Source organism: Saimiri boliviensis, chromosome 8 (assembly GCF_048565385.1).
Source record: "Saimiri boliviensis isolate mSaiBol1 chromosome 8, mSaiBol1.pri, whole genome shotgun sequence".
Lineage (NCBI taxonomy): Eukaryota > Metazoa > Chordata > Mammalia > Primates > Cebidae > Saimiri > Saimiri boliviensis.
Genome location: NC_133456.1, coordinates 115,133,196 through 115,159,151, shown reverse-complemented (window position 1 = coordinate 115,159,151; position 25,956 = coordinate 115,133,196). Strand labels below are relative to the sequence as shown.

The 25,956-nt window shown below is 40.0% G+C and overlaps 1 protein-coding gene across 10 annotated transcripts in view; it reads left to right on the top strand.

Annotated features, from left to right (window-relative positions):
• TASOR2 (transcription activation suppressor family member 2) overlaps positions 1–25,956 on the top strand; it is a 95,952-nt gene that overhangs the window by 56,238 nt on the left and 13,758 nt on the right. For 8 of the 10 annotated variants that reach the window (XM_074405107.1, XM_074405114.1, XM_074405110.1 and 5 more), the window contains 5 exons: positions 1,018–1,260; positions 5,246–6,122; positions 7,731–8,160; positions 12,367–16,212; positions 25,230–25,355. In XM_074405107.1, coding sequence (XP_074261208.1) covers positions 1,018–1,260; positions 5,246–6,122; positions 7,731–8,160; positions 12,367–16,212; positions 25,230–25,355 — 5,522 coding nt within the window. The remainder of the gene's footprint in view (positions 1–1,017; positions 1,261–5,245; positions 6,123–7,730; positions 8,161–12,366; positions 16,213–25,229; positions 25,356–25,956) is intronic. The other 2 variants (XM_039478809.2, XM_074405111.1) reach the window with 1 other exon arrangement.

The following is a 25,956-nucleotide window of genomic DNA, read 5'->3' as shown; positions in this document are numbered from 1 at the left end:
CATCCACCTCCACCTTTAGCTGTTTTCATACCATGTGAGAAACAAAGCAAAACTTCTAAGAGAGATCATTTTGTGTAAGATAGTAGATGTGTTGGAAATAAAACCAGTTGCAAACTTTCTTCAGTGTTCCCATCTTTTAAAAGATTATTTTTCAGATGGTATTAAAATTTGGATGTCATCTAAATTTAGTACCATCTGAAAAATTAAAAGATAGGAAGATATATTTGGAGAGTAAAGTAGTAACATAAAATATATGATGTGGCTGTCCAAATACGTAATATCGTTCTCTATACAACCTCTTCTCTGCAGGGTGGTGACAGTTTTAACCACATCATCTTATGGGAGCTGTGCTGCTTTTTGTTTAAACATGAGTGTCTATATCCTGGGGCTGTGATCTTGCATATTCATTCTTACCTGTCACATTAGTCAGGAAGGTTATGAAGGTTTTTTGTTTCTTTTTTTTTTCCATTTTGAGACAGGGTCTTGCCCAGCCTGAAATACAGTGGTGTGGGCTCCAGTGATCCACCTCAGCCTCTTGAGTAGCTGCCACTAAGGACACATGCCACACACCTTGCTAATTTTTTAATTTTTTTGTATAGACAGGGTCTTGCCATGTTGCTCAGGTTGGTCTCCTACTCCTGGGCTCAAGCAGTCCTCCTGTCTTGGCCTCTCAATGTGCTGGGATTACAAGTGTGAGCCACCACTCCCAGCCCAAAGTTTGTTTGTTTGTTTTTGATTAAATCGTTACAAAGTTATTACTCTGTTCTATTTCTTCTTTACCTGATAGGGATATAAGCAGACACTTAGCAAGTTCATATTATATTTATGTGAGAATTTTTTAACTTCTGCTTTGTTAAAATATTTTAATTAAATACCTGAAATTTCATAGTTTATTCCCCATTACTAAAGTTGCTCTCCTCAAAAAAAAAAAACCTTAAAAAAAAAAAAGAAAAGAAAAAGCTATGCTAAGTATCTGGGCCCCTACCCCTTAAAAAAATGATGTCTTTTCTACATAAGGTGCGGAAGTGCTGACTGCACAGTTTGTACAGAAAGCCAAATTGGATAGGAAAAACCAAGAAGCTCCTATTTCTAAAGATGTTCCAGTGCCAACAAAGGCTAAAAGGGCAAGGAAACAAGAGAAATCTCCAGTCAAAACTGTTCCAAGGGCTAAGCCACCTGTGAAGAAATCTCCACAAAAGCAGAGAGTAAATATAGTAAAAAGCAATCAGAACCCCAGAATCAGAAAGCAGCCACAACCTGGTAAGAAATACTCTTCCTGTAAATTTAAACACCCTGATACAGATCTAACAGAGTGCAAGATAATACATTGACATAGCGTAAGAGCAGTTGAAATGTACCAAGAATTTTTTCTATGTTTTTTAGTTTAGACATGAAAGAAAATAAACTGGTTTCCTAATGTAATTAGGAAAGTACAGAGGCCCAAACCTTCAAAAAATAGAGCCTATTTTTTACTTTGCAAAAAGCCTGAACATGAATTGTCTACAAGCATTAAAGTAAAAATGGCCTTATTTATGACTAAATGCAGAAGTAAGTAGTATCTGGCATTATTTTTCTGGACCATTATCAATTATAAAAACAGAAGATTATAAGTTTATCTGAAGAAAATTATAAACAAATTGTCCAAAACTATCAGTAATCCAGAATCCTGTGTTTGGTTTTATTTCTTTCTTTTCTTTCTTTTTTTCTTTTTTTTTTTGAGGCAAAGCCTCACTTTGTCACCCAGGCTGGAGTGCAGTGGGACCATCTCAGCTCACTGCAGCCTCAACCTCCTGGGCTCAAGGGATCCTCCCACCTCAGACTCCTCAAGTAGCTGGGACTACAGACACGTACCACCATGCCCAGCTAATTTTTTTGCTTTTTTTTTTTTTTTTTGCCTTTTTTGAGACAGAGTTTCGCGCTTGTTGCTTAGGCTGGAGTGCAGTGGCACGATCTTGGCTCATTGCAACCTCAGCCTCCCAGGTTCAGGCGATTCTCCTGCCTCAGCCTCTTGGGTAGCTAGGATTACAGGCATCAGCCATCATGCCCAGCTAATTTTTTATATTTTTAGTAAAGATGGGGTTTCTCCGTGTTGGTCAGGCTGGTCTCGAACTCCCAACCGCAGGTGATCTGCCTGCCTTGGACTCCCAAAGTGCTGGGATTACAAGTGTGAGCCACTGCGCCCAGCCTTTTTTGTATTTTTTATAGAGATGGGGTTTTGGCATGTTGCCCAGGCTGGTCTTTAACTCCTGAGCTCAAGTGATCCGCCTGCCTCAGCCTCCAATGCCTCAGCCTCCAAAAGTGTTACAATTATGGGCGTGAGCTACCATGCCTGACCAAGAAGCCTATATTTGGTTTTAAAAGGCATTAATTTTAAAAGTAGTTTTATTTATTTAACTTTGCTTAAGTGACAAATCAAGTTTAGTCACATGAACTGCTCTAGTTTTGTATTTTCAACTGCTATACATAAACCTCTGAGTTTTCTGTCTGGTTATTCTGATTCTACTTTCTCCCTCATTTATTACTAGATTTTTGATATTTCACAGAGAGTAGGAATTCAGAGAAAGAAATTGAATTGTTGAGTTTTTTTGTTTTTTTTTTTAAAGCATACCCTGAGATTAAGTTTTTTCAGGTTGTTGTTGTTTTTTTTTTTTTTTTTTTTTTTTTGAGACGGAATTTTGCTCTTATTACCCAGGCTGGAGTGCAATGGCGCAATCTCGGCTCACCCGCAACCTCTGCCTCCTGGGTTCAGGCAATCCTCCTGCCTCAGCCTCCTGAGTAGCTTGGATTACAGGCGTGCGCCACCATGCCCAGCTACTTTTTTTTTTGTATTTTTAGTAGAGATGGGGTTTCACCATGTTGACCAGGATGGTCTCGATCTCTTGACCTCGTGATCCACCCACCTCAGCCTCCCAAAGTGCTGGGATTACAGGCTTGAGCCACCGCACCCGGCCTCAGATTGTTTTTTGACTGAAGATTTTTAAAAAGCTTCTCATGTCATTCAAAAACCCATATGCTGCAATTTTGGCTTCCAAACCAAATTTGAGCTCTTCTGCTTGTCTCTCTTGGGAGTTTATGCTGTGGCTGCACCCCACCTCTCTGCGTTGAGCCTCTGCTGTTGCCACCATGCTCCTTCCTCTATGGGTCATCTGTGCCTCCCCCGTGCACATCCTCTGCCTGACAGGGGCTCAAAGCTAGTTTTATCCCTACAGGGAGGCATTTTCTCATGTTCTGACTCTCGCTAATCTCTCATTTATTTGGGATATTTGAGAACATTATAGAATTTAATTCATACTATTTTCAAATCATTTGATGTGTCTTGGTCCAATCTTTCAAATTTGTAAACATTATGAGAAACATCTTGTGTTCCTAGCAGTGTCATTTGACTTTGTTAACTGAATTGGCTTCAGATGTTTATTGACAAATTGTTTAATGGGAAGAGGTAGACAATTAGATACTGGCAGAAAAGTGAGCCCAGAAAATTTAAAGTTTTTAAAATATGTGTTCAAAATATTTTCCAAAAATTTTTGAAAAATATTTCAAAAAATTTCAAAATATTTGAACACATATTTTAAAAACTTATTTGTATTGCAAATATCTGTATGTATTGCGTTATCACATTCCAAGTTAACATTTTTAAATGACTACATTTAAATGATCTCTTAATTTTTTTCTTAAACACCTATGTTAATCATTTTACTTATTACACTTTAAACATCAAAGTTTAAGAAGGCAGATGAAACAGCCACATTGACCTCAGTTTGAAAATTACTGATTTAAATTAGAATCACATGATAATTTTGAAGTCAAACAATCCTTTTGTTAATGAAACATGGTTTTCTGTCCTTTTTATTCACTGAACTTTCTTTTTTAATGTAGTTCCTTTGGCATTGTCTTATGTAAGTCTTAAATAGATAGAAATTATTGGGTTTTTTTAATTATTGAGAACTTGTAACAAGTTAATAATTGGGTGATTTATGTGAGACTATAATGTTTATTAAACTACGATTTTTTTCTGGATTTCAGTAGTGTCTTTTATATTAGGCCTTACTTGTAAGTAGCATTTTGTGTAAGGGATAAGTATATAAAGGCTGTAATATTAACAAAGATAGAATGAAATTAGTGTCAATAAATCAATCAGATCATAAAATTAATTTTATGTTTCCAGTACACCTATGGGGCTAACAAGACAACTACCCACTTTGGGTCCCTTTCATCCACCTGTCCCCTTTGGATTTACTGTTTTAAATAAATACTGGGCAGTGGTTGGTTAGTTTTACCCTTTCCCCATGTATGTGCATACCCTCATCTTGTTCTAACTGAAGGCTGGAGCCTTTTTCTTCTCTTTAAATGTATTCTTCCTTGCCCTTGGCTGGGGGGAGGTTAATTCATTTTGGACCTGCTACTATTATAAAGAGGAACACAGTTGGCTTTTCTGTTCATCTCTCTACCTGCAGCAGGTAATCATTGCCTAGAAGAGTTGTGAAGTTGATCCTTCATGATAACAGCATTTAGGAAGGACTAATTAATGTCTTGAAAATACCTAGGGAAACCACTGGTAAATATAATTGTTCTGATTAAGGACATATGGATAGATTTGATTCTCTACATAAAGGAAAACTGTCAGTAGATTTACCCTTTCTTGGATAATGTAAAAACATTTCATTACCAAAAAGCAAAATTTTAAAAGGTACGAAATTGATGATTCTGAATACACTTATGACTTCTAATTTTTTATTTCTATTACATCATGTAATTAAAGATTTATATAGTTAAAATTATTTGAACTTAGATGGTTTCTCTAATAGATCACTTGTTCAGGGAAATGATTGCTGAGAATGTATGTTAGCAAACTTTAATTCACACTTGACACTTCTACATTCCTAGCCTCGCTAGATTGTAAGCTCCTGAAGGGCAGGACTCTCATCCTTTTTCTTTTTGTCTTTTTTCTGTTTGTACATTTTTTGAGCTGAGCTGTGTCTTGTGTGTACTTCATTACATATGTTTTTGAAGAGTAATCTCTTTCTAAATTAATATACATATTCCTTAAGACTTGTCCCTCTGGTTTAATATGTTATAAGAGATCTGAGGGTTGGAAGAGACCTTAATCTGATGGTAAATTTTTAATGAGCAATATATGTAACATAAGTTTTTCTGGAACATGTTGAGTTAGCCATTAATAATGGCAGAGAATTCTATGACAAGCAAACATAATCTCTCTCTTTTTTTTAATTCCTTTATACTGAAGTCAAAGGAGAAACTGTTTCAAAGCTTCAGTCAGAAATTTCAAGAGATGGTCAAGAAGATGGGATCAGCATAAATAATGTTCAACCAGAAAATACCACAGTGGCTCACAATGATCTTGCTGAGAACTCCATTGTCAACTATGACTCCCAGGCCCTAAATATGTTAGCTGATCTAGCATTAAGCTCTGCTACCTCTTCCACACCAGTATCTGAGCCTAGAAATCTTCACTCTTCCTCTGAATTGCCACAGAATGATATTTTGCTCTCTAAAGAAAATTCTTTGCGAGGTACATCTGACCATGAATATCATAGAGGAGTTAAAAGTCAAAAAGGTGGATTGCTACCTAACCCGTCCTCTGATAGGAAGAGTAATTCTGGGTCAGACTTAACTGTTAGCCAAAATGAAGAAAGCTTGGTTGCTTGTAGTCAGACCCCTGCTAAAGCCCAGTCAGCACTTACTGAGGAAACACTAGAATCTTCAGATGCAAGCCAGAGCTCTTCTGTTTCTGTGGAACATTCATATGCTCTGCTTCTTACAGAAGAGTTAAAGAAACATCTTCAGGAGAAAGAGACCCCAAGCCCTCCCTTTCCCAAGAATGGGACAAAAAGCCCTGAAGCAGTAACCCCAGTGGGGAAAGTCATGCCCTTTCGGCATCAGCCTGGCCTTTTGCTTCAGCCAAAACCTTCTGACGAACCTGTTGTGAAGTACAAGGATCGACCGAAGTCTTCCGGTGCGAAAGAATCTTGCTCTCATATAGTGTTTAGCTGTGATGACTCCGTTAAGATCACTTTCAAATGTGAAACAGAATATGCATTCAGCTTAGACAGCAAATATACCAACCACCCACTGGAGAAAACTGTAGTAAGAGCATTACATGGGTGAGTGTGAGTGAAACTTGGTGAAAATGGATGAAACTTTTCTGTTGAGATGAATATAGTGAGGGGGGTACACTTGTGCCAAACTCTGGAGAAGGAGAAACAGGTGTTGTGTGTAAAACCAGCAATCTGATAATAACATCAAGCAAACATGTTTCCTGGCAGGTAAGAGTAACAGGCTGGTTTTCCCCTTGTGCTCACATGGAGAACATTTTAAAGATAACTTTAGCCTAATGAATAGCTTTCCAGTTTGCAGTGCTCCTTTGTAAGCCCCTGTGGCCTTTGAATTTCGATTTTTAGATGAGGTCTTAATGTAAAATAGTGTGAGATTTAGAAATAATGGTTTACAGACTTGATTCCAGAAGAAACAATCACTTGTAGCTTGGTAAAGTGTTCAGATTGATAGGAGTAAGCAGTTTCACATCAGATTGTTGTATAGATCTCCCTTAAGAAGGAATCAAGGCAATAATAGCAGAGTGGTGAATAGCACAGGCTTTGGAGTGTAGACTAACCTGGGTTTGAACCTGGGTTCTTTCCCTTTCTCACCTCCCGTGACCCTGGGCAAGTTTCTTGCTTCTGGACAGTGCCTATCAATCTTAATTGTGTGTACTGCTCATCTGGAGATTGCACTGAACTGCAGATTCTGATGCATTCTCCTTGGGGAGAGGTCTGACATTCTGCATTTCTAACAAATTTTCAGGTGTATGACAGTCTGGTCAACACTTTTAAGTATGAGTTTAATAGTAGCTGTATCTTGAGATTACATATATTGGGACAATAGTAATAATAAATGGTAAACATCACTGTTAGCAAGAAGCATTCATTAGCTATATAAAATGACATTCAACTCCCTATTAATGAATGATTTCACATCTGACTAAATGGACTATACAGCTGTCAGGCTGTCTTCCGTGCACAAGTTTATATATACTCATAAGGGTCATTTCCTTAGAACTTCCTGCTTAGCTGTTGCCCAACTCTGCAGCCCCGCTAACTTATCCTACTCCAGCGATCTGGCATCCTTTTGCCTGCCAGGTGGCCAGAAATGTTTTCAATCTCCCCTTACAGTTTCAGAATATTTTTCAGAACTGTAATCTGAAAATAGTATAGTTCTGTTGAATTGCCCAGAGAGATATTTTATCTTCAGACTATCTCATCTATTAGAAGAGAGACACAAAAATGGAAAATAAATGAATCAGCCAGACTTAGCAAAAGCATGTTGATGAGGATTTGGGTATTGGTGAAACCATTATTCACATGATTAGTATTCTGTGTCCAGAGTGAATTTGTATGGTGTAAAACACACGTGCTAAACCAGGAGTCAGGAGATGCATGTTTAGATCATGGTTCTGCCATGCAGGGTTTGTGATTTGAAAGAAGGCAATTACATGTTCTGATTCTCAGTTCCTGTCTCTGTAAAATGAGTGGGTTAGACTGATAATTATTTGTTAAGTCAACTACATTTTTACTCATTCATGCTTCATTATCTGTAAATTTTAAAAATAAAAACAAAAACTAAGGTTAATATTGGAGGCCCTTGCTTACTATAAGGTAATCAACTAAAATAACCACTTACATTGATTTTCATGTGTTCTTTCTGTAAACTTTTAGGCCCTGGAATACTGATTTGCCTGATAATGTGGAAGAAGTGAAGCTTTTACTTCATATGTGGGTAGCTCTGTTTTACAGCAATCAGAACAAAATAATACGATCTTCCCGAAAGGTGGTAGAACACAGCAACCCAGCAAAATTTGTGTCTATAAATAGCACATTAGAATCTTGTGAGCTCAGTGAAATTGAGGAGTCCCTTGATTTGGAAAGATGTTCTGCAGACCCTCTGTTGGAGACTAATGAAATTTCCAGGTGTCATGCTGCTGAAGTGTCCTTCCATGATCCTAACTGCTTGCTTCCTTTCATTAAAACACCTCCTACCCGAGGCTTGGAACTCTGTGTACAAAATAAACAGAAAAAAGCTTTTGCAAGAGAGTGTCATCCGGTTATCCAAGAAAACCAGAATTTCGTCTGTTCTTATAATAATGAGGTATGTTAAGGCTGAATACTGTTAAATGTTGGCATTATTTTTTAAGAAAAAAAGTTTTATATGTAAAATTACATTCAAAACAAGGCATTATTAAATTTTAGAACAGCGAATTCTCTAGGCATGTAAAGAATTATTACACCAAAAACTTAGTTTTTGTGAAGGGTCCTCGAATTGTCTTCAGGTAGAGCTTAACTGCCATCCTGATTGAAGAAAACCAGAGTAGAAAAATGTCAGAGAGTCCTGGGCGCAGTGGCTCACTCCTGTCAACCCAGCACTTTGGGAGGCTGAGGTGGGCAGATCACAAGGTCAGGAGTTCGAGACCAGCCTAGCCAACATAGTGAAACCCTGTCTCTACTAAAAATACAAAAAAAACTAGCTGGGTGTGGTGGTGGGCATCTGGAATCAGAGCTACTTGGGAGGCTGAGTCAAAGAGAATTGCTTGAACCTGGGAGGTAGAGGTTTCAGTGAGCCAAGATCACGCCACTGCATTCCAGCCTGGCCTACAGTGCAAGTGAGACTCTGTCTCAAAAACACAGAAAAAAGAAAAATGTCACAGGGTCCACATGATCTGGGAGCCCACTGTAATTGTGCCACTTAATCTTAATAATTTGGGGCAAATTACTTATTTACTTAGTTTTTAAAAGAGGTGACTAATACCTGTAATGTCTTATGCAGAATATTAAGGATCAAATATAGCAATAATAAATATTAGACATACTTTTATAAATCTTAAAGTAACTAAAATTAATTGTATTAAAATTATTTTTAAAGAAAGATGCCAGGATAGTAAAATGCCATAGCTGTGAGAGAAGATGCATTGCAAATAACTATTTGTAAATATGAAAAATATACTTTGTTTTGTTCCATTGTTCTCAACTGATACTCAGCCAGGCCAGATAATCCAGCTTTTACCTGGAGCAAATCTAAATGTTGTTTACAAAATTCTAAGTAAATTAGTTAACAAAATTACCTACCTTTTAAAGCTTTCAGCCCATATTTGTTCTAGGATAATTTTACTTGGGTTTGGGCAGCACCTTTGCCTTTCTTAACAAAGAGTAGATAGTGTTCCTATACCTGGAGTCACTGGGGACTTGAAGGTCCTTGGGTGAGCCTCACAGAACCTGTGAATATCATCAAGTGATTGTCACCATCATCAGAATTAAAGATTTCTGGGGCACTATGTGCCAGGTAGTCAGTGTTCTAAACCTTTCACTCACATTTACTCAGTTCATTTTCAGAACAAATAAGGTAAAGACTGTTAATCTGCCCATTACATAGATGAGGATACTAAAGCATAGAGAAGTAAAGAAATTGCCTAAAGCCACATAGAAAAAATTGTTAAGCCCAGATTCCAATCTAGAAAACCTAAATGTTAAGTGTGTATGTGCTTTTTTCCTGAAGATGGGGTTCAGCAATTCCATCCAATTCTCAAAGAATTACATAAAATACAGTTAAGAATCACCACCTTAGAATAAGAACATATAATTTAGGAAGATTTAGATTACTACATATATACATGCTAGTTTCTTATAAAATACTTTTTGTTGTGGTAATATATAATTATCTTCATTACTAATTTAGCAATGATTTTGGCAAGCCTGACTGTTCAAATCAATGATTCCTAACAATATCCTTAGTATGTACTTACATAAGTTTTTGTTTTGTTTTGTTTTGTTTTTTTGTCATCTTGTTGGATGCTGTGCCTATACTTAAAAGGCACACACTTGTGCTATTGCACTCCCGCCACCAGTGGGAGCACCGGAATGTGAAGAGGATTCTAGCATGATAGATCCTAGAAACCAAGAGCATTGCGGTGCTACTAGTCATGTGTTTAGTTGAGCAATTTTTCTGAATTAATCAGACTTTATTTTAGAAGTATTACACTTTACCTGTAATAAAAATACATCTAATTATAAATATATCAAGATTGTTCGTATTTGCATTTCACTAAGACTACAGTCATGGTGAGATTCAGAACTGAGGCTAAATGTTACCAGCCACGTGATTGGGAGGGCCATTAAAGTTCTCAGAAGGACTCTGACTATCAAGACTTTTCTAATTCTTAAAACTCTGGTGTCTTAGCCCTACTCTGCTGACTCTGGTTTATATCTTCTTTAAGATAGAGACTTTGTTTTGTTATGTTTTGTGTTGTTTTGAGATGGAGTCTCTGTTGCCCAGGCTGGAATGCAGTGGCTTGATCTCAGCTAACTGCAACCTCTGCCTCCCAGGCTCATGTGATTCTCCTGCCTCAGCCTCCCAAGTAGCTTGGACTACAGATGTGCACCACCACACCCAGCTAATTTTTGTATTTTTAATCGAGACAGAGTTTCACCATGTGGGCCAGGTTGGTCTAGAACTCCTGACCTTAGACAGTCCACCTGCCTCAGCCTCCCAGAATGCTCGGATTACAGGTGTGAACCACTGCCCCCAGCCAGAAATTTTTTGTTTTTCTGAGACAAGAGTCTTGCTCTTGTCGCGCAGACGGCAGTGCAGTGGTGCAGTCTTGGCTCACTGCAACCCCTGCCTGCTGGGTTCAAGTGATTCTCCTGCCTCAGCCTCCCAAGTATCTGGGACTACAGGAGCACACCACCATGCCTGGCTAAGTTTTGTTTTTTTAGTAGAGGCTATATTTCATGGTGTTGGCCAGGCTGGTCTCAAATTTCTGGCCTAAAGTTATCTGCCCGACTTGACCTCCAAAGGTGCTGAGATTACAGGTGTGAGACACCACACCCCACCTAATACAGAAATGTTTTTAACAAGAGATTTGGAACACAGTTCCTGACTTCCAGTATGTATGCTTCAAGACATGGCATGCAATTTGTGAACATGGTGTTCCCAGCATTACAGAGGTATGGTCAGTTGTATAATCAGTTCATTTTATCCTGTCCTGGACAAGACCATGGCTGTAAATAAAACAAAAAACACCAACCTGCTGATGAGGTTCTCAGAACTGTCCTGAGATAATAGCTCTGCTAATGTTTAACCTAAATCCTGGTTGCTACTGTTTAAGTCAATCCCATTAGTTCAATTTATGAATGCAAACCACATTGACAAATTTCAGTTGCCCTGTAGAATAGGAGGTATTAAAATGAGAAAGGAAGTATCTCCAGTTTTGTGCAAAGAAGATAACTAAGGGATGAGGGGCCTTTATTCACAACAATCAGTGTACTCTGAGTACAGCGGGTAGTAATTAATTTACTTTGTTGCCTCATGGGAAAGTTTCAGATGATGGTATACTTACAGTCTAATTGAGAACTGATGTTAAAAACATTATTCTTTGCTTTTTAAAAATTATCTTTTAGGCTGGCCGTGGTGACTCACACATGTAATCCCAGCACTTTGGGAGGCCAAGGTGGGTGGATCACTTGAGGTCAGGAGTTCAAGACCAGCCTGGCCAACATGATGAAACCTGTCTCTACTAAAAATACAGAAATTAGCCTGACATGGTGGCATGCACCTGTAATCCCAGCTACTCAGGAGGCTGAGGCAGAATCACTGGAACCCGGGAGGCAAAGGTTACAGTGAGCCGATCACTCAACTGCACTCCAGCCTGGGTGATAAAGTGAGACCCTGTCTTTAAAAAAAAAAAAAAAAAAAAACCGTCTTGGCCAACATAGTGAAACCCTGTCTCTACTAAAAAGTACGAAAGTTAGCTGGGCTTGGTGGCACATGCCTGTAATCCCAGCTACTGGGGAGGCTGAGGCAGGGGAATCACTTGAACCTGGGAAAAGGTTGCAGTGAGCTGAGATCGTGCCACTGTACTCCAGCCTGGCGACAGAGCAAGATTGTCTTTAAAAAAAAAGTTCCAATCTCATTTATTAAAAACAAAATTGAGTGCTTTTTCTCTAGTGCTACATTTCTGGATTAAGTGGTGCTAATCAGCAAACAGGCTGCATTTGAAGTCTCTTAAATTGTCAGTGGTCTAGCTATTTTTCTTTCAAAAAGCTCATTTAAAAAGAAAAAAAAGCTTCACAGTTTCAGAGCCCTTCTCTGTATAGTCTTAAAAAAAGCAAATCCCATTGGGGGTTATTTTAAGCCTGCTTCAAAAGAGGGAGTTGCTTGATTTGTACCCTGTGACATTCTTACAGATCAGAAGATTCAAAAGAGCATTCGCAAACTAAAATTAATTTTTGTCTTTTCTGTTCTTCACATACGTAATCATTTAAAAAACATTTATGTGACTGATTTTTACTTTGGTCATTTCAGGTAATTGGGGAAGAAGCTAAACAAGAATCATCAGATAAACTGGAGAGTTCTAATGTTGTGCTTTCTGGTATTGGAACTACACAAACTAATGGACCTTCTGTTTCTAGTGAAGAAGAAATTTCTCAGCCACTGGATAGCACAAGAGTTCCTTTTTACAGTGGCACTGTTACTCAGGCTACATTCACCAGGACTGACGATGGGACTGGTAGTCAGCCAGTGATGTGTCAGAGCTCTGCGTACAGCTCCCTTGAAAACCAAGTGGATGTTCCTGATGCACCCATACAAACAAAAACAGATGCTTTACAGGACTGTATTCAGCATAGCAGCCCCATAAACAATGAGTGTCAGCCTTCCTTGGAAAGAAAGGATGACAATATGGAATATGTAGTGATTAATCTGGAGCCAGTTACTCTCCCCTTTGAAAAAAAAGCATATGTACCAATACAGACAGAAGTTGTAAATACAGCTGAGGAACCTACAACCTTTAATAATGAGTTGATTAAGCAAGTATCACCTGCTGCAAGCCTTAGACATCCTGTATCGACCTTGGATAAAACACAAACACAAGGCCTTAGGGACATTCCCTCTCTGGTAATGGCAGGACAGAAAGGCACTAAGTACCTTTGTGCCTCCTCAGTAGGTAGAGAGACACTTGATAAAGAAATGTGTGTGTTACAGAAAGAGATGCCTCTTCCAGTCTCACTACCGTCTGATAAAGCAATGGTAATGGAGGCATTATCATTAGTTAAAAGTTCTAGTTATCCATTACCCCGTGAAGAAGTGAGATGCACTCAGGATTTCCTTTCGCAGACTCGGAGTCTCCTCGGCCTATCTTCAGAAGGACTTCTAGAACTGACACAAGTTGAAGTTGACTCATCATCACCCTTTACTTCCTTGGGAAAGCTGTGTTCACTTAACCGCGTTTCATCAGGATGCTACACATCAGGTGACTCTTTGGAACTAAGGAAGAATGACAAGAATGGTCCAAACATTGAAAAGATGAATTTCAAAGCATTTGATTCAGTATTTATGAAACAAACAAGCCTGTCTCTGAATAGAGAGGTCAGCCTAGAGTTAACAGAGGAAGATTCTGACATTGACCTAGCGCTGACAATATCACCACCTACAAGTCCCAGAGAAGAAATGCCAGCTGTTGAAATAGAGCAACTTCAGGAGCACGCATTCTCAAATTTAGAACATCAGGATGTCGCTGAGGAAATAGGTAAACCAGAAGAGGTGGCTCTCACAGAAAGCGGAGAAGTGAATTCTGCTGATTATGAGTCGGTATATCCTACAGTGTCAGAAGAACCAGTAGAAAAAAAGGACAGAAAAGGGGATAATTTACAACCAGTTACTTTAATACTTTCAAAAGAAAATTGCACCCTTGAGATTGCAGAGGAAATTAATGTGACCTCTGATTTTCCCTTTGATCCCTTAATTGAGGAAGTATCACCAGCTTCTAGTCCTGACCCTCCAGTACCAGTTAAAGAGACACGACCATATCAAGCTGTGACTCCATGCATTTTAAAATTTCGTGGTACACAGTGTGAGAAGAGCAACAGAGTCTCCCAGTGTAAGTCAGAAGATTTAGGCATAACAGAAAATTTTTTTGTTGGTCCTACCCATCCAGTAGGGCAAGATAATTTTACCCAGGTACAACAAATGCAGGTCTCTGCTGAAATGCCTCTAATAATAACTGATCATCCAGGAAGAAAAGATAGACCGACCCTTCCTGGTAAAGTAACTGAGGAAATTGTCTCAAGTGAGCATGATAAGGATTTAACTTTCTCAGGAAAGGTGCGGTGCTGTGGTAGGGAGTTAAACCAGCCTGCCTTAGCTGCTGAATACAGAGGTGACTTCAGTCCTCCTCCTGAAAAACTGATAAAATCAGGAAATCTGTTGCAGCCAATTAGTGTAGAGAACAGAAATTTGGACCTGAAACATCTTGTCCTGGAGTCCAGTGAACCTCCATTTTGTCCTAGAAATGTTATTGAAAATAAGTCTTTGTCTGGCACATTGGTTTCCACAGCTGCACCAAGTGTTACAGTGAATGTGTCAGTAAAACAGCAGACTAGCCCTAAAAGCAGTCAGAAAAATCTCTTTAACAGTGATCTGAAAGCAGATGAAGGCATTTATCCACAGGTGAAGTCCTTGAAAGCTGCTTCAGTTGATGGAGCTTATTCTACGCAGGGATGCGTATGTTCAGTGGTCTCAACACTTAGTTCTTCCTCAGACAGTGATATAATAACCCATTATGTAAGACCAATAAATGCAGAGCCTGAGTTTCAGGCACAGGAAATACCAGCAGTCAGAGTGGCCAGTTTGCTTAACAATGGTGAAACTGAAGCTGAGTTACCCAAAGAAACCACAGGTCTAGGCACTGATGGCCCTCAGTCCAACACCACATCTCTAAAAGGTGAATGCGAAACCATACACACACTGCCAAATGTGTCAACATGTGAAACAAAGGAGCTGTTGAATGTTGGAGTTTTCTCCCTTTGTGCTGATCTCTACCAAAATACAGCAGACACCAGGGAAAATCTCAGTAAAGAGCCTTCGGCCTCCTTTGTTTCAGAATCTTTTGAAACTTCTGTTTGTGGAGTATCCACAGAACACATAGAAATTGAGAACAGTGAGGAGGGGATCAAGGCTGAGGCTGGTTCTGAAATCCCAGGCAGAGATGCAGAGGTCAGTGTAAATTCCAACATGCAGTATGAACTGCTTTCTGGAGATTCTGATCTAGACCTGCTTGGTGATTGTAGAAATCCCAAATTCAATTTGGAGGATTCTTATGCTTTAAGAGGTAGTTACACCAGGAAAAAAGAAGATGTTGCCACAGATGGCTATGAATCGTCATTGAAAATCCACAACAACAACCAAGAGGACTGGGGCTGCTCCAGCCGGGTTCCAGGCATGGAGACAAGCCCCCCTCCCAGACGCTGGACCACGGGGATAAAGAAAGAAGAGATGTGTGTGCCACGTTATGTCCAAATCCGAGATGTCCACGGGATCCTCAGGACTTATGCCAACTTCTCTGTAACGAAAGAGCTCAAAGACACCACGAGAACTTCACACAGCCTGAGGAGGCACCCAAGTTTCACTGCAAGCTGTGGCCTGAGCTCATGGACAAGCACTTGGCAGGTGGCAGACGACCTCACCCAGAACACTTTAGACCTGGAGTATCTGCGTTTTGCACATAAACTAAAACAGACCATAAAGAATGGGGATTCTCAGCATTCTGCCTCATCCACCAATGTCTTTCCAAAGGAGTTACCTACCCAGAGCTCCATTGGTGCTTTTCCTTTGACAAAAATATCTGAGGCCCCAATTCTGCATCCTGCACCTAGGAGCAGGAGCCCCCTTCTGATAACAGTTGTGGAGTCAGATCCCAGACCACAGGGGCAGCCCAGGAGAGGCCACACAGCCAGCAATCTGGACAGCTCTTCCTCTTGGAGAGAGAGATGTCACAATAGAGATCTTACAAATTCTCAAAGAAATCAGACTGTTTCATTCCACCTCAACAAACTGAAATATAACAGTACGTTGAAGGAATCTCGAAATATTTCACTTATTCTCAATGAGTATGCCGAATTCAACAAGGTGATGATGAATAGCAACCAAGCTGTTTTCCAACACAAAGAGTTAAATGATGCTTCTGGAGAAGCCACTGTTCAAGAGATGTATCTGCCTTTCCCAGGACGGTCAGCCTCCTATGAAGACGTGATCACAGACTTGTGCACGAGTTTGCATGTCAAACTAAGAAGTGTTATGAAAGAAGCTTGTAAAAGTACTTTCCTGTTCTACATTGTCGAAACAGAAGACAAATCATTCTTTCTAAGAACAAAGGTAAAGTACCAGCCATGTCTTACAGATTTTAATTGCTTTCTAATTTTAGTTTATTTTACAAATAACAAATTTAGCATGTTTGCCATCAAAAAGAAATCATGGTATGACATAGTATTTAAGTTTCACAGCTTGGTCTGTCTGCATACTGAATGTTTCCTGCAGGATCTGCCATTCGTACTGTATTTGAAAATTAGTATTATGTTCCAGAATTAGGACAATGACTAATTATTTTTTACAAAAAAGTTACCATTGTAGACATGGCCATACTTCAAATGTAAATACACATTACAATGTTAAGATACAGATTTTTTCAAAAAGTATTATAACCTGTGTTCCTCTGGAGTGTGGATAGTCAAGTAGACCTCTTTTGATTTTGGATATATTCTTTTTCTTTTCTCTCTTTTTTTTTGAGTCAGAGTCTTGCACTGTCACCCAGTCTGTGGTACCATGGCGCAGTCTAGGCTTACTGCAGTCTCCACCTCCAGCATTCAAGCAATTCTCCTGCCTCAGCCTCCCGAGTAGCTAGGACTATAGGCGTGCACCACCACGCCCAACTAACTTTTTGTATTTTTAGTAGAGATGGGGTTTCACCTTGTTGGCCAGGATGGTCTCGATCTCTGACCTCTTGATCCGCCCGCCTCGGCCTCCCAAAGTATAGGGATTACAGGCGTGAGCCACCGCGCCAGGCCCTATATTTTCCTTTTAATTTGAATGTTAGGATAGCTGATGTTATGGTGAGTACATGGAGTTACATAGTCCTTAAATTTAAATAATGAAACCATGGTGAAATTCTGGTATGGGCGGAGCCAGAACCTGTTTTGATTCACCATTAACTTCATTGTTTTATCCTCAAAATTTATTTGTCTTCTATTTCGGGAATAGACAGCATTTTTTAAAACTTGTTTTTAATAATTTTAAATTTTCATAAAGTTTGCATAGTGCCCTTTACCTAGATACCCCAATATTAACATTTCTGAACCATTTGTAAATGTGTTGCAAATACTTAAATGTATATTACCTGAGTACAAGGATACTCATTTTTAACCACAGAACAATCCTATAAATCAGGAAGTTAATATAATAATATTAATGTGCCGGGCGCGGTGGCTTAAGCCTGTAATCCCAGCACTTTGGGAGGCCGAGGCGGGTGGATCACGAGGTCAAGAGATCGAGACCATCCTGGTCAACATGGTGAAACCCCGTCTCTCCTAAAAATACAAAAATTAGCTGGGCATGGTGGCGCGTGCCTGTAATCCCAGCTACTCAGGAGGCTGAGGCAGGAGAATTGCCTGAACCCAGGAGGCGGAGGTTGCGGTGAGCCGAGATCACGCCATTGCACTCCAGCCCGGGTAACAAAAGTGAAACTCTGTCTCAAAAAAAAAAAAATTAATGTGACCATCTCCACCAACCTCATTGTAGGTCCAGGATCATAGGTGTATAGAATTGTCATGTCTTCAGTCTGGAGTAGTTCCTCTGTTACTCCTTGTCTTTTTTGACCTTGGCAGTTTTGAAGACTGTAGGCCAGTTATTTGGTAGAGTTTCCTTCCATTTGTGTTCATGTTGTTTCTTTGTGACTTAGGCATTTTAGATGTGAATACTCATGTAGATGTCATGTAGGGCTCTTCTCAGTGCATTCGTTGTATCAGGAGGCACCTGATGTTGATTTATCTCCTTACTGGTATATTAACTTTTTCACTTTGTTAAGATGATTTCTGCCAGGTTTCTCCAATGTAAACTTAATAATATGTTGAAATTAATAAGTCAGGAGATACTTGAGACTGTATGAAATCCTATTCCTTATCAGACTCTTATCCACTAAATTTAACATCGGTTGATGATTCCTATCTGAATCAGTTATTACTGTGATGATTGCCAAATAGTGATACTGAAATTCCATCTGCATTTATTATTTGCATTCTGCTCTAGACCTTTCCCTTCTTTTCCATTTATCTATTCTTTTGCTTACCTATATCACTATGGACCATGGCTCATTTTGTTTTACTTAAAGGGTTATCATCTATTTCTTCATTATTTTAACGCTTAGAATGTCCCAGACCCAGCCAGTAGGAGTCCCTTAAAGTTGGCTTCTGTGTCCTTTTGACAATTCCCCATAATTCTTTGGGCACTTCTTTACTTTGTGATGTAACATAATGTTCCAGGCTTATCTTGTATTTTCCTTGCCCCAGCCTTGAAGTCAAGCATTTCTCTAAGGAGCTGACTCTTTAGTGAAGAACAGCATGTTTTCACCACCTAGAGACTGGGTGAATGAACTCAGGACCATGGGTGTCTTTGCTTCTAGGTCCTCTCAGCACATAGAGCCAAGAAATACACATGTGTCTACATCTGTATTTATGTATAAAAAGCAAAAACAGAGGGGTTCACAGTCATCCCCAGTTCTAGTCCATTACTGCCAAGTTTGTGCTAGCCACTTTCTCCACGTATGGAGCTCCGTTCTCTGAGAAGTTGACTCTGTTATCCTCAATGTATTGAGTTACTGTCACTCCCAGGTTTCCCTCCCCTATCCTCCTCCCAACCCCGGGTACAATGAGACCCCTCACTGAGGCACTCACCCTGACCTTCCCAAACTCCCTGACCTGAGGGGGCCAGGTGCCCTCCCCCTACCCTTGCATCAGAAGGCTTCATTCAGATGCCAGCAGTCCTGTTTTGTATCTACCTCAGAGCCCCAACATGTGCAGGTGGGGGTGATGTTGCCTTTTTGTTATGCTTCTTATAGTCTAATGGGACAAGGAAAACACTGATTAAAAAGTCACACAAATAAATGTAAAATGAAAGTCATGGTAAGTGTGATGATGCAGGTGCCATGAGGATGCATTGAGGGCAATTGACCTTGCCGGGGAGGTGTTTCCTCAGGAAGTACTACAGCACAAAAAGAGCATAAGGGGCCGGGCGTGGTGGCTCACGCCTGTAATCCCAGCACTTTGGGAGGCCGAGGCAGGAGGATCACAAGGTCAAGAGATCGAGACCATCCTGGTCAACATGGTGAAACCCCGTCTCTACTAAAAATACAAAAAATTAGCTGGGCATGGTGATGCGTGCCTGTAATCCCAGCTACTCGGGAGGCTGAGGCAGGAGAATTGCCTGAATCCAGGACGCAGAGGTTGCGGTGAGCCGAGATCGCACCATTGCACTCCAGCCTGGGTAACAAGAGCGAAACTCCATCTCAAAAAAAGAGCATAAGGGGTCTGCACATCATCTGCAGCACTGGGCATGCTGTATGTCAGTTCCACGTGCCCTGCTAGGTCTGTCTCAGGCTTCACTTCCATCACTTCTGCTGATTCCTGTGCTAACTCCAGAATGCCATGTGGGAGTCCATGGGGACTGGATTACTAAGTAACATTACTTAGTAATGAGGGACATCTGTCCATCATTGTCAAAGTATCCCTTGGGTACAGGGTCACAAGGGCACTTCTTATCTGGAGTACAGAGGCCTCTGCAGAAACCATAGAGTTGCGTGAAGATTTCTCAGTCTGTCCTCCTCTTCCCATGTGGAAGTGTGTAGCTGGCAAACACACCACAGAGAATGGCCTCTTGGTGCTGGTGGTCAGAGTGAGTGAGCCATGTCAGTCAGAGGCTTGGGCTTGGGCTTGGGCGGGCTGTGGGAGAGAACAACAGCCTCACGGTTCATGTGGCAGTGGCAGGGCCTTAAGTCACGCTAAGCTATTTAGACTTCATCCTGAGATCACTGAGAGTCACTGGAAAGGTTCTGTTGGGTTTTTCCCCCTACCACTAGACTGCCAGAGATCGTTTTTTTAAAAGATCTTTTTAAAGGTTGGTTGGTTTGTTTTTCAAGTAAAGCAGCTGGAGTAAGGAAGGATTTTTTAAAATCTGTAACTGGTTGTGAATCATTTTAGAATATCTTTTAAGAAACAAGTAGCATCATATTTACATTTTAGAGCGATCTCTTAGCAGATGGAGAACAGATTGGAAAAATGACAGTCACTGGCCTTAGTGTGAAACTCCATTGTTGCCAGAGTCACCCACATTGTTGTTCTTACAAGATGGCTCCTAAATATGACTGTAAATGTTTTTTGCAAATTTGTGGAATCTGCTCTTTAGCCCAATTGTATTCTTCTTCCCCAGCCGAAGTTCTTTTTGTTCTCCAAGGTTCTTAATGAATGGTTGCCAGATTTGGTTTTGTGTTTCCTCTGTTGTCTTTGCTCCAAGTTGCTTGCCATTTCAGTCAGCAGCACCGTAGTTAAAAACATACTGAATCACAGTCACTCTCTTCAGTCTCTCTGAAGGTACCCAGCCTCCAAAAGCAATCTGGAAATCAGTTCTATTTTTTTTTTTATTGTACCTTGAATTAAGGTTAATTTTATTTGGTTAATTATATATCCTATACCCTGACATGAAATAGAGTGACTCTGCAATCAGCCAAGTTAGCATCATGGTGATGTAAATATTTGGGCGCAGTGAGCAAAATACTTGGTTTCTTTTAGCTTCCATCTTCTCAGAAAGCAACAGAGTGCGGTGGCTCACGCCTGTAATCCCAGCACTTTGGGAGGCCGAGGCAGATGGATCACCTGAGCTCAGGAGTTCGAGACCAGCCTGGCCAACATAGTGAAACCCCATCTCTACTGAAAATACAAAAATTAGCTGGTCATGGCAGCATGTACTTGTAATCCCAGGTACTGGAGAGGCTGAGGCAGGAGACTCACTTGAACTCAGGAAATGAAGATTGTAGTAAGCCAAGATTGCAGCCACTGTGCTCCAGCCTGGCTGACAGAGTGAGACTCCACAACAGAGCAGTAATCTTAGTTCTCATTTCCTTTCCAGATCAAGTAATATGATTTTCATGAAGAAGAGAGATCATAGTAATGCTTAAGTTTTATTCATAGCAGGAGTACTTTGTATTTATTTATTTATTTTTAAGAACAAGTCTTACTCTGTCTCCCAGGCTGGAGTGCAGTGGTGCAGTCTTGGCTCACTGCAACCTCTGCCTTCTGGTTCCAAGCAATTCTTCTGCCTCAGCCTCCCGAGTTGCTGGGATTACAAGCACACCTCACCACACCTGGTTAATTTTTATATTTTTAGTAGAGATGGGGTTTCACCATGTTGGCCAGGCTGCTCTCAAACTCCATAGCGGGAGTACTTCTAGATATCATGCTTGTTTTTATAATGAATGTATTATTTCATAATATTTTATCACATGGTCACTATTTACAACAGAAAATAACAAATGTACAAAGGTAAAAACTACTTGTCAACTGAAAAAGTAGGCACATTCCAAAATAAACTTGAGTAATGTACTGTCAAGAATAAAATGCTTTTATTTTGTATTTAAATTTAATAGAGGTGGAGTCTCACTATGTTGCCTAGAGTGGTCTTGAATTCCTAGCCTCAAGCAGTCCTCCCACCTTGGCATCCCAAAGTGCAGGGATTACAGGCATGAACCACCATGCCTGGCCCAAAATTTTTTAAAAGCTTAGAAACATATTCTGGATAATTCTTTTGTCCTGTAGAATCCTGAAGCATTAATTAGTAATGGGATGATAGGCCCACTAGGACAGATCTGTAGACCCTTCTGAGTGTGTGACAGAATAGCCCAGACCACCACAGGATTAGATGGAAATACATTCATTCAAATAATTTATTAGTCAAATAAATGAAGGTAGAGATTTATACTTAGATAGTTCAGCAAGCTCTTTGTTAAATCTCATAAGAATTTTTTTGAAAATCAACCCTGTATTTTGAATGATAAATTTAAATAGTCAAAATTTGAGTTGTTTAAAGATCCAAGGAGCCAGGCATGGTGGCTTATGCCTGTAATCCCAGCACTTTGGGAGGCTGGGGCAGGCAGATCACTTGAGGTCAGGAGTTTGAGACCAGCCCGGCCAACATGATTGAAACCCTATCTCTACTAAAAATAACAAAAGCCAGGCATGGTGGCAGGTGCCTGGAATCCCAGCTACTCGGGAGACTGAGGGAGGTGAAGTGCTTAAACCCAGGAGGTGGAGATTGGTTGCAGTGAGCTGAGATCGCACTACTGCACTCCAGCCTGAGTGACAGAGCAAGACAACATCTCGAAAAAAAAAAAAGAAAAAAAAAGATCCAAGGGAAACAGATCAAAGTAACACTTCACTTTTATGAAGGAAATAAGTGATAGTCAAAGTCTTCTGCGCCTAACAGAAATCTAGAATCCTTCAGCCAGATAGATACTCAATGTCAAGGCCAGGTGCAGTGGCTGATGACTGGAATCCTAGTGCTTTGGGAGGCTGAGGTAAGAGGACTGCTTGGGGCCAGCCTGAGCAAAATAGACCTCCATTTCTTAAAAAAAAAAAAAAAAAAAAAAGGCATAGTGGCGTGCACTTGTAGTTTTTTTAATTGCATTTTAGGTTTTGGGGTACATGTGAAGAACGTGCAAGATTGTTGCATAGGTACACACATGGCAGCATGATTTGCTGCCTTCCTCCCCTTCACCTATATCTGGCATTTCTCCCCATGCTATCTCTCCCCAACTCCCCACCCACCGCTGTCCCTCCTGTTTCCCCGCAACAGAACTCAGTGTGTGATGCTCCCCTCCCTGTGTCCATGTGTTCTCATTGTTCAACACCTGCCTATGAGTGAGAACATGCGGTGTTTGATTTTCTGCTCTTGCGCCACATTTTCCCTGTCCAGTCTGTCATCGATGGGCATTTGGGTTGGTTCCAGGTCTTTGCTATTGTAAACTGCTGCAATGAACATTCGTGTGCATGTGTCCTTATAGTAGAACGATTTATAATCCTTTGGATATATACCCAGTAATGGGATTGCTGGGTCAAATGGAATTTCTATTTCCAGGTCCTTGAGGAATCTCCACACTGTCTCCACAGTGGTTGAACTAATTTGCACTCCCACCAACAGTGTAAAAGTGTTCCTATTTCTCTACATCCTCTCCAGCATCTGTTGTCTCCAGATTTTTTAATGATTGCCATTCTAACTGGTGTGAGATGGTATCAATGTAGTTTTGATTTGCGTTTGTCTAATGACCAGTGATGATGAGCATTTTGTCATATGTTTGTTGGCCTCATGTATGTCTTTTGTAAAGTGTCTGTTCATATCCTTTACCCACTTTTGAATGGGCTTGTTTTTTTCTTGTAAATCTGTTTTAGTTCTTTGTAAATTCTGGTTATCAGCCCTTTGTCAGATGGGTAGACTGCAAAAATTTTTCCCATTCTGTTGGTTGCCGATTCACTCTAATGACTGTTTCTTTTGCCGTGCAGAAGCTGTGGAGTTTGATTAGATCCCATTTGTCTATTTTGGCTTTTGTTGCCAATGCTTTTAGTGTTTTGGTCATGAAGTCCTTGCCTACGCCTATGTCCTGAATGGTTTTGCCTAGATTTTCTTCTAGGGTTTTTATGGTGTTAGGTCTTATGTTTAAGTCTTTAATCCATCTGGAGTTAATTTTAGTGTAAAGTGTCAGGAAAGGGTCCAGTTTGTGCTTTCTGCACATGGCTAGCCAGTTTTCCCAACACCGTTTATTAAATAGGGAATCCTTTCCCCATTGCTTGTTTTTGGCAAGTTTGTCAAAGATCAGATGGTTGTAGATGTGTTGTGTTGCCTCCAAGGCCTCTGTTCTGTTCTATTGGTCTATATCTCTGTTTTGGTACCAGTACCATGCTGTTTTGATTACTGTAGCCATGTAGTATAGTTTGAAGTCTGGTAGTGTGATGCCTTCCGCTTTGTTCTTTTTGCTTAGAATTGACTTGGCTATGTGGGCTCTCTTTTGGTTCCATATGAAGTTTAAGGTGTTTTTTTCCAGTTCTGTGAGGAAGGTCATTGGTAGCTTGATGGGAAATAGTGTTGAATCTGTACATTACTTTGGGCAGTATGGCCATTTTCATGATATTGATTCTTCCTAACCATGAACATGGAATGTTTCTCCATCTGTTTGTGTCCTCTCTTAATTCGTTGAGCAATGGCTTGTAGTTCTCCTTGAAGAGGTCCTTTACATTCCTCGTTAGTTGTATTCCTAGGTATTTTATTCTCTTGGTAGCAATTGTGAATGGCAGTTCATTCTTGATGTGGCTCTCTCTAAGTCTGTTACTGGTGTATAGGAATGCTTGTGATTTTTGCACATTGATTTTACATCCTGAGACTTTGCTGAAGTTGCTTATCAGTTTCAGATTTTGGGCTGAGACGATGGGGTCTTCTAGATATACAATCATGTCGTCTGCAAATAGAGACAATTTGACTTCCGCCTTTCCTATTTGAATACCCTTTATTTCTTTTTCTTGCCTGACTGCTCTGGCTGCACATGTAGTTTGAGCTACCTGGGAGGCTGAGGTGGGAGGATTGCTTGAGCCCAGGTCAAAGCTGCAGTGACTTATATTTGTGTCACTGCACTCCAGCCTGGGTGACAGACAGAGTGATACCATGCATGTCTCAAAAAAAAAAAAAAAAAGAAAGAAAAAGAAATATCAAAATCACAAGGGGGAGGGGAGGGTAACAGAATTTATTTAATTATACAAACTTACCCTCCCAGTCCAGATTATTAGGGAGCCATTCTGTATGTTTACTGTACCGGACTGCACTGTATGGCACCATACAGTCACATGCCGTTTAAACTGCATCACCTGTCTTATTCTGAGATGTAGATCCAAGGGACTGTTGACTCTAAAATCACTCCCTATTAATGATAAATACATGGGTATTATGGATATTATTTTTTTAAGCTCTAGAAATGCTTTGACTAGAGGTAGCATTTTAAAAGTAAATACCTGGTATTCTCAAGGTAGCTCATCCTTTGAAGTAGATGAAACTCATTTATTTAGATTATTCTGACATTCTAAAATTAGCCTTTGATACCTTTATTTATTTTGAAATAATCTTCTAAATCCAGTTGTTAATAAAATCTGAATCATTTATATATAAAAGGTGCTTATTTAGTAATAAGACAAATTGTCATTTATGGTTGCCTTGTTAGGCTATAATACTTTCCATTATTTTAATAAACCACACAAGTAGTCCTGTGGAAGTCTCCTTCATTTTAGTAACGGCTATTCGAAACCTTTCAGAACCTTCTGAGGAAAGGAGGCCATACAGAGATTGAACCTCAGCACTTTTGTCAAGCTTTCCACAGAGAGAATGATACACTCATCGTCATCATCAGAAATGAAGATATATCATCACATTTGCATCAGGTAGGTTGGAAATATCTTTCTTACAAACAAATGTATTCCAGGCACGTAAGTTGTTCCATAATGATCAGACTCATCACTTTTTTTATGTAGAATAGAAGCCTACAGACATACTACCATTGGGCCTTTAAGTGGGAAGATAATATACTATAGAATACTGCAGGTATTTGTAGGGCATATTAACTGAGACTTAAGTGAAAAATTGCTAAGTTTTTTCACCTAAGATATAAATCAGCATCACTTGATGTCTAACAGTGAAATTTTGCCTTAAAAGACATTTTGAAAAATTTCTCAATCATCATATTTACCAGTGAGTTGAAAGTAATTGTTTGTCCAACTATGGACAAAGGCTGGGTTCATAAACCTGCCATTGTCAGCAGGCAGTCATCGGTGCTGGAACCGTCAGGGAGCTGGAGACAAGTGACAGTGAGGTAAGGTGACCTGACTGGTTACTTTGCAGTCCCCACAACCTCAGATGTGTACTCTTCCTTCGTGATATATTATTTGCCCCCTTTGGGAGTTTGAGACCTTTTTTATGAACTAATTTTGATGAGTTTGCAGCCCCTGGTGATGAGCTCAGTTAATATACCTCATGCAGGGTAGA